General features: G+C 38.6%; 1 protein-coding gene across 10 annotated transcripts in view; it reads right to left on the reverse strand.

Moving 5' to 3' along the window:
• The window catches only part of unc79 (unc-79 homolog, NALCN channel complex subunit), a 56,874-nt gene that overhangs the window by 26,319 nt on the left and 21,217 nt on the right, over positions 1-9,338 (reverse strand). For all 10 annotated transcript variants that reach the window (XM_016672012.1, XM_016672007.1, XM_016672006.1 and 7 more), the window contains exons 12-23: positions 9,108-9,337; positions 8,846-9,017; positions 8,023-8,253; positions 7,369-7,559; positions 6,142-6,265; positions 5,052-5,192; positions 3,992-4,207; positions 3,410-3,637; positions 2,403-2,544; positions 1,820-1,899; positions 1,597-1,745; positions 400-557 (exon numbers count right to left, since the gene is read on the reverse strand). In XM_016672012.1, coding sequence (XP_016527498.1) covers positions 400-557; positions 1,597-1,745; positions 1,820-1,899; positions 2,403-2,544; positions 3,410-3,637; positions 3,992-4,207; positions 5,052-5,192; positions 6,142-6,265; positions 7,369-7,559; positions 8,023-8,253; positions 8,846-9,017; positions 9,108-9,337 — 2,062 coding nt within the window. The remainder of the gene's footprint in view (positions 1-399; positions 558-1,596; positions 1,746-1,819; positions 1,900-2,402; positions 2,545-3,409; positions 3,638-3,991; positions 4,208-5,051; positions 5,193-6,141; positions 6,266-7,368; positions 7,560-8,022; positions 8,254-8,845; positions 9,018-9,107; position 9,338) is intronic.

Below are 9,338 nucleotides of genomic sequence, written 5' to 3' on the forward strand. Positions count from 1 at the left end.
AAGTAGGCTTTTTATCTGCAGATGCATTCTTTTCTGCAAATAGTCCGGCATTCACTAAAAGTAATGGTACATTATTGCATTTTAGGTAATAAAATCTTTTTATTATTTAAAAAAATAATAATACTAATATTTGAAATACATTTGAAAAATTACGTTTTTTAAATTAATATACAAAAAGTTTAAATGGTGAAATTAAAAATCAGCAGAATATGCCAGTAATCAATTAATCATCAGAATAACTAAGTTTCAGCTCTAAATCCTAAAACTTCTCATTTGGCAAAACGGGTCATAAAAACACAAGTTTACTAATTCGCAACTTCCTGTGCAGGGAAAATATTGCATAATATATATATTTTGACGTCAGTAAGGATTAGGACACTGAAAATCAAGCCGTCTCACCAGCTTCAAAGCGTATTTTCCAGTCTTTGCTGTTGAAATTCGTGTTGATGAGCTTCCAGAAGATGTCGGCTCCGTGGGACAGCGAGAGCGCGTGGAGGAGCTGCGGCACGGCCAGCGAGGCCAGCTGGCAGAACTCGGACTTCAGCATCGACCACAGGCTGAAACACAGAACGCACCAGGAGTCACAGAGCGATCCGAAACCAACCAGACCGACCGCGGCTGCAGGCCGGTCACAATAACAGATTTTACTGGATGATAAATTGTCCCAGAACTTATTGCGATAAATGATAATATTGTTGTTTTGAGGCCATTTTCCAGCAATATAGTAGCAATAATGGCACGATAATGCAAGAATACGTTCTCAAGGATCAATAAAATTTCCATTCTAGTGAAAATTTAAACACTGCAACCAGAAGACATTTGAAACATCCAAAATGAATAACAACAAACGAAATGAATTATGAAGTTTGTGAACAAAATTATCTTTCAAAAAAAGCGATAGATGAGACCGAAGACTTTTGTCATTCAGTTTTTAGTAAAAAGAGAGAGAAAAGAGAAAACGATAAATCAAACAAATGAAAGTTAATGAGTTTCTTGTAATTTTTCATGCAATTCATTTATTTATTTTTCATTGTGACAGGCCTACAGGGGTGTCCAAAGAACGGGCCATTCATGGCACTAAGAACAAATTTCACATTTCAAGAATGGCCTAAACTTGGTTTGGCGGTTAAAATCTTTAAATGGAAAAAAAAAAGTATTTATCTGGGGTTTTACTATTAATTTAATTTATGAGTAATAGGGACCAAAAACATCCAGTAGCTTTCATGAAAATGCAGACCTGGGGATGCACACAGGAAAATAAAGCAGCAGTGAGCCATAAACTGTTCTTGGTGCTAAAAAGAGACCAAAAAAATCCAGAAAAAGATGAAAAATTTAGGATATGATTTGCTGCTTTGCTTTGTTTTGTTTTAATCTGACAAACCTGCAAGACCCTTGTTTGTTTTAAGCCTACAAAGAACTACAGATATCTGACTGCTTTGCTCATTTCATCAAAATATTCTTTGTTTATTTAGCGAGTAAAAATAACAAAATAAAATAGTTAGAAGCACAAAACTTTTTGTGGAGCCTGGAGAAGTTAGAACTTGACATTTCTGGCCCTTATGCCAAAAAGTTTGGACACCAATGTCCTTTCTGCACCTGGGGATGAGCATCTTCTCCTGGATGTAGGCCAGGAACTGCGGGTGATCCTTGCAGGCCAGGTACAGACACTCTCCATGCAGGCACAGGATCTTCAGGCAGTTCAGCATGTTAAACAAGATGTCAGGCTCCTCAAACTTGGACATTTCCTGACAACACAGCAGAAATCCATGACTAACAATCGAAATGCACAAACCAGCATGCACTGGCTCAGAGCAGCTACCTGCAGGATGGTGTATATCAGCTTTAAGGACACAGGAAGCTGCTGGTAGGAGAACTTCTTGTCAGAGTTGTTCTTCATGGCTGGAAGGAAGAAAACGATTCAGCACAATTCAACTAAATAATAAACAAATTTCCTGTAAATTATATATTTTTTTGTTTATTACATTTTACTTTTTACTGTAAAATGTAGACAAAATAAAAAAGGACATAAAATTTGTGCTTTTTGGATCATCGATGTTGGCAAAACTGACCACCTTAAAATGAGCTTTTCTCCAACCTTAAAAATAGATATGAGGACTTTATGAGGTTGATGCGTATCAGTGACTCTGTTTCTCATCTGCTTTTGAATTTCTTTAAATCGGGACAAAATGTTTTATGAGATCTTTTACTTCATCTTGTTCAAACCGTAATTAGTCCTGAGTGAGGATGGAGAAACTGAACCAAGCAAATTTGTTTTATCACGGCCCATGAATTAAGTGGGTGACATGATTTAATCTTTTTTCCATCTATAAACTGCATCTAAGTGTGACAAATAAAGTTGTTTGTTTCTGTTTCCATTCAGCCACAGTGAAAGTGGTGCAGACCTGGGTTCTCAGGAGAATGGTTGTTGGGGTTGTCGTTGTTCGGCTCACTTGGGTTTTTTCCTTCATTGCTTCCATTTTCCGTCCCAAGAGAGAAGTCTGGTTGACACGGGATCAGCGTGTCCTCCAAACAGTCCGTCGGCTCCTACAGAGACAGAAAATGTCTCACTCTTTTCTCCTGCGAGACAAATCACGTCTTCACGTTTGTAATCAGACTGTAGCTGAACTTCACTTTCCCAACTCTTTTTCAGGAAAATGTCACTAAATGAAGAAGCTGAAAGATGGTTTGAATAATCAGTCAAATGTGGAATTCAATCCTGGTGTTTTGTGCTGCTATTTTAAAGATCAAAATAAAAATAATTTATATAAATAACACAATAACAAAATCAGGTGAATTCTTTCAAGAAAACACTTTAACAGAAACTGCTGGTGTGTGTCTGTGTCTGGTGAATTTTTGGTTAAAACCAAAAATGTTTGTTTTTCACTCAGTGGGTGCAAAATCCAGAAGTTTTACTCAAGTAAAAGTAGAAATACTTCATAAAACTACTCCAGTAAAAGTAGAAATACTTCATAAAACTACTCCAGTAAAAGTAAAAATACTTCATAAAACTACTCCAGTAAAAGTAAAAATACTTCATAAAACTACTCCAGTAAAAGTAGAAATACTTCATAAAACTACTCAAGTAAAAGTAGAAATACTTCATAAAACTACTCAAGTAAAAGTAAAAAGTACAATGCAGTAAAAATACTCCTAAAAATAAATTTTTTCCAAAAAAGCTGTTCAGGTAGACGTAACTAGTTACTACAAATTCATAAATTTGACTCAAATTAGAGAAACGATCCTTTATTACTCCAGTTAATGTAAGTAGTTACTACAAATCTGTCATTTGAGTAGAGTACTAGTTACTACCCAACATCCAGGTAGATGGAGGTATTTTAGGTACTGATGCTTGAGTCAAGGAGTCTTTAGGGCTTTAACATAAAGCAAGGTTAATTTATGCGCGTCTCACCACCAGGCGGATCTCATCCCGGGGGGTCAGCCTCTCCAGAAGCTCGCAGCCCAGCTGGTAGCACAAGATGCTGGATTGGCACAGGCTACACTCAAGGGCCTTCTCGTCCTTCTGGCAGGTGTGGGATCCGCCCCAGGGGGCCTGGAAGACGTTGTTGATGATGCCGACGATATCCTTCCCTAGGCTGCTGTCTAGACCCAGCATCACACCGTCGTCCTGCAGCTCCATCTGCGCCGACATGGGGGAAACAGACACGTAACGGGGCAGAAAGTGGAGCGCGACACAAATTTAAAGATCCCACCTGTGGGCCGCGCTGGAACTGAGATGTGTCTGTGTGGATTTAAGCTACTGCGTTCAGCTGAAACCGGATAATTGCCTTTTTTTTCTTTCTCTATTTTCCTAATTTAGGCCTGTCATGATAATATAATGTTGTTGTTTTGAAACCATTTTCAAATAATATAATGGTATAATAAAAGCAGGAACACATTCTCAAAGCTCAATAAACTACAAATGCTAATGAACATTTAACACTGGGACTGGAATAAAACCTTCCAAGAATAAACGAATGATTTTATGTGTCACCTGCTTTAAGATGAGGTCAAACATGAGGATGAAACAGCCGAGGTTCATGTCGTCGTCGTCACAGTCCAGGTCCAAGGCACAGTTCCCGGTGGCGTGACCCAGGTTCTTAAAGGGGCTGCAGCGCAGCGGGCTCCTGAACGGGCTCCTGAAGGGGCTGGGGAACGGGCTCAGGGTGTTGTGCTGCCCGCGCCGGCCCGGATCCGACACGACGCTCACCTAAAACAAGCCGGACCCCCATCAGACAAACAGAAACGACGCTTATTTTTCACCTTTCATGTCTCAGCCGTCTTTGCTTTTTTTTTTTACACACGTTCTTTAATCCTGAGCGGCACAAATCAAGAGCCGTTCGCTGGCAGGGATGCAGACACAACGCCACATCGCAGCCAATTCCAATTAAGCCCCTCCAAGACGGCTATTTTTAGAGAGCGGTGGTTACCGTGGCAACCGGCAGCACATCCCAGTGAGTGATAAAAATACATATCTCAAGAAGAAAATACATGTGGGCAACCTGCACTGCAAAAACACAAAATCTTACCAAGTATTTTTGGTCTAGTAGTTTAGTGCAGATATTTTGGACACTTTATTTGTTTATTTATTTATTTATTTATTTATTTTTTACTTTTTAAGATGTCATTTAAAGTAAATTCTTCTTGTTTTGTATTATCTACTTATCTATTTATTTATATTTTTTGCATATTGTTATGTTTGTGTGGTTCTGTGTATAAATCTGGAAAATCTAAACAAATAAAATAAAAATCTAACCGTTTTAAGACCACACTTCAAAACACACCAAATCTTACCAAGTATTTTTGGTCTAGTTTCTAGTGCAAATATCTTATTACACTTGTAATAAAAAAACTAATTTATAAGTAAGTTTTCAGCAAGATAAAGGAGCTTATATTAAGTAAATAATTCATTTAATATTAACAAAAAAATAACTTATTCAATTGGTAGATTATTTTTCTTGTAATAAAGACATTTTTCCATGTTACAAGTGGGTTAATTTGCCAGTTGATCTGGTACTTTTTGTCGATGTGAGTAAATCTGCCGTCCTGCTCACCCGGCGAGCGCCGGTGTTGCCAGAGAGGTCAGAGGCGCGAGCCTTTCTCTGATTGGCCAGCTCCTTCAGCGAGTTCACGCCATCGGAGAACATCCCGATCAGCAGCTGGAGAGGCACAACGATGTCCAGCTCTGACAGAACCTTGGTCCAAACAAAACACAGAAACCAAGTCAAATGTTTAGCATCTGCAAATCTCAAGAAGGAACAAATATGAGTCCTACTTACTTTTATCAAAAAATGTGATTCCATATTTACATAGTTTAGTCTGTAAACAAGGCTAGCATGCAGTATGTCTGACAAATAGGGCTGAAACGATTAACCGTGGTTAATCAATTATTACAATAAATCATCCTATAATTTACTAATCAATTACTCGTTAACAGGAGTACAAACACTCAAAAGTAGGACATTTACTGAAAGAATAACACATTCAAAGCAATAATTTAGAAAATTGTGCAAAAAATAAATACATTTTGCCTTAAAGAAAAAAAAACATTTGTCTGTAAATATGTTCTTGCCAAAACTTCTCAACTTTTCATAGTTTTAGCTTCACCTGGTTCAAATTCTGTAAAACAAAATCTCTTAAGCAACTTTTTCTATCTGTTTATAAATCCAGAAACAAACAGATCAGCCCTAAATTGCATTAATGTTAGGTCAAGTATTTACCAAGTACCAAGTATTTTTGGACTAGTTTCTAGTTCAAATACTTTTAGTACACTTAAAATAAGACAATAAGTTGCAGCCCGACACATAAATATAACATTTGTAATTTAAATGAAGTCTGTTGCACATGCAGCTGCTCTCTCCGATGTGATTTTGACCCAGTTTCTGAGAGGAAATATAAGTAATCTCTTGATAAAATCTGAGACAGAAATCATGAAACTCTTCCACGTGTAGCAGCAGCAAGCAGTGAGTGCATATGGGATGAAAGCCTAAATCCCCCGCCGCCGCCTTCAGTCTCAGTCTGTGACCCAGATCCATATTCAGCAGGGCCCCCGACCGGACTCTCAGCCCCGGTTACAACCTGTTCAATTCACACTCGCCATGGACGGAGCTGCAGGAGGAGAGCAGACCTGTGTGTGTTTCTTACATGCAGCCACAGAAGAGCCTGCTCTTGCACCGATGCCGGGTAGCCAGAGAATCTGCAGCTGATGAAGCCGAACATCTCCTCCATGGAGAAAGGCAGGGGGCACAGCTCAATATCAAACATCTTACTGCAGGCAGAGGAGCGGAGAACAGAAAATCAGGTCCATACACTGCAAAAACGTGAAATCTTACCAAGTATTTTGGTCAAGTTTCAAGATAAGACGAAACAAGCTCCTTTATCTTGATGAAAAGGTACTTTTAAGTTTTTTTTGTTGTCTTATTTACTGCAAAACACAAACTCTGACCAACTAAATTCGTTCTAGTTTTTAGTGCACTTGAAATAAAAGAAAAATAACTTACAAGTAACTTTTCAGCAAGAGTTAGAAACTTGTTTCAAGTCAATAACTGCTTAATAAAATATTTTTCCTTTTTCAAGTGAAAGAATCTGAAAGTAGAACTAGTATTTTTAACTCAATAATTATGATTTATTGACTTAAAATAAGCTGAAAAGTTACTTTTTAAGAAAGCTTTATCTTATTTCAAGTGTAATAAGAAATTTGAACTAGAAACTAGACAAAAATTCTTCGTAAGATTTTGTGTTTTTACAGTGCACAAAGCACAACTTCTGAGTACAAAAAATATGGTAATAAACAACAAATGGACACTTCTTGTCCTTACTGTGCAGAAAAACAATCGGTTGAGTTCTGGAAATAATTTTAAATTGCATGTTCAAGTATCACAGTGTATTTTAAGAGTAATGGTACTCCAGTACTGTATGCAAGAAGTCTTTTCACGACAAAAAACAAAATCTTACCAAGTTTTTCTGGTCTAGTTTCTAGTTCAAATATCTTATTACACTTGAAATAAGACAAAACCAGCTTACAATTAACTTTTAGCCAAGACATGGGAGCTTGTTTTAAGTCAATAATTCCTTAAAATTAGCAAAAATTATGAGTTCCACTGGTAGATTATTTAATCAATTGGAAAAAAAGTCTTATCAGCTTGATAATTTTGGCCAGTGTAGCAAGGAAACAAGGAATTAGAATTTAAATAAATTTAAATCAATTAAAATTCAAAGTTTGTTGATCTTTGAGAATGCGTTCTTGCATTGTTATACCATCACTGTTATATTACTTGGAAATGGTTTCAAAGCAACAATATTATCGTTTATTGCAATAACTGTTGCAAAATGTGTTATCGTGACACAACTGTTAGCAGAAGAAGTTTGTACCTGAGCACCTCCCTGAACTCTTTAAGCTGGTTGTCAGGCACCTCGGTGCGGATGGCCTCCAGCCACTCCGGCATGAAACACTCCCACAGCGGCTGACTGATGACATTGTAAGGTATCAGACACAGGATCCGGTTCAGACCCTCCTTCAGCTGCGTCACCTTGCTACATGACTTATCCCAGTAACCTCCCACCTGTGGGGGAAGACACTGGCGTCAGAAAACACTGCAAAAGCACAAAATCTTAACCATTGTTGTCTTGTTTCTACAGCAAATATCATAAGTACACTAGTAAACTAGTAATTTTTTAAATCAATATTCAAGACTTAAAACAAGCTCCTACATTTTTCTAGAAAGTCACCTTTAAACTATATTGCTTCAAATTAATCAATCAATCAATCAATCAAATTTTATTTGTATAGCACATTTCAGCAGCAAGGCATTTCAAAGTGCTTCACATAATTAACATAAAAACAGCATGTGACATTGAAAAAAACAGTGAGAAAGAGAAAGACATTTTGAAAAAAAAAATTAGAAATAAATTTAAAAACATTTTTGTACAAAGATCTGGACTGGAAAGCAGACAAAAAATACTTGGTAAGACTCTGTTTTTGCAGTGAATGCAAGATGCTGATGAAGATCATTATGTTGATCCTACCCTGGCGAACTCGACCGGTTTAGGCAGCAGACACATGACCATGACGTCAAAGCGCACTTCACACACCGTCTTCAGCCACTTTGTGACAAACTGTGGCTTCAGCTTCTCCACTAGGCTTCCCACTTCATCGTCCATCATGTAGGCAGTGGAGTGAAACCACTGGAAGACCATGCTGACGAGCCGCGCCAGGCTCTCCGTAGGCGTGTTCTCATTGGGCGTGCACAGGCTCACCTGAACGCACAATCAGAACCAGTCAGAGCAGGTAACACGAGTATAGGGCTAGGCGATTAATCAAATTCTATCGATTAATTGATTAATCACATTTTTGGTTTTGTAGATTGAATTTTTGGAAAATATGGGTTTGTTTTTTCAACAAACTCCACACTGTATTGATGTTAAGTCAAGCAGAAAGTGCTTTTATCTGCAGATGCATCCTTTGCTACAAATGATCAAACGTTCACTACAGGAATGCTTTTATTGCACTTTAGGCAATAAAATGTTTATTTTCTTATTCAAAAATGCTTTTAAAGTTATTTCTAATATTATTATAGAATAAGCATAAGTGGTTAGATGAAAAATATGTTTATCCAATTAATCGATTAATCATCCGAATAATTGATTGCTAAAATAATCGTAAGTTGCAGCCTGGGTCTAATACTCTATTGTACAACACACAGAATTAATAACTTTTTATAAATATATTCTGCCATTTGTAGTTTTGAGAAGAAAAAAAAAAGATAAAAATCGGATCTGGTGTGGAAAAAAACCAGGGATTTAATCTTTATTTGTGATCGCCCCTCCCTCCCTTGCTGCTGACACGCACCAGGAACCAGATGCCGAACTGACTGAGGAGCCGCTGGTCGTGCTGGTCGTCCTCCTTGTTGTCAAACTCGATGTTGTCCAGGGAGTGGTGGGAGGCGGACAGGCCCATCTGACGACGCCTGTTCAGCTCAAACTCACGCTGCTCTGCATAGATTTCTGCCTCCTTCAGAAGGCTGGACGCATTCAAAGAGAGCAAGAGGAGTGAAAACAAAACGCACCTCCATGATTTCACGTCACAGAGCCGCAGCAGAGCTGGTGTGTACCTAATGACAGCTTCCACCGTGCAAACCAGCTCCTCCGCGCCGCACTCCCGCGTGTTGATGGGCGGGGGCGAGGTCTGGTACAGATGGGTCTCCGCCGCAGCCCCCACCTCGCTGCTGTGGTGGTTGACATGGCAACGCTTGCAGTAGCGGACGGGCCTGTTGCCATGGCGCTCGCAGCAGCCGGCTGAGAAGCAGGTGACCACGGCCCTCCTGACATGAGAGCTGCAGTTC

Source organism: Poecilia formosa, unplaced genomic scaffold (genome assembly GCF_000485575.1).
Source record: "Poecilia formosa unplaced genomic scaffold, Poecilia_formosa-5.1.2 Scaffold54, whole genome shotgun sequence".
NCBI classification, from domain to species: Eukaryota; Metazoa; Chordata; class Actinopteri; order Cyprinodontiformes; family Poeciliidae; genus Poecilia; species Poecilia formosa.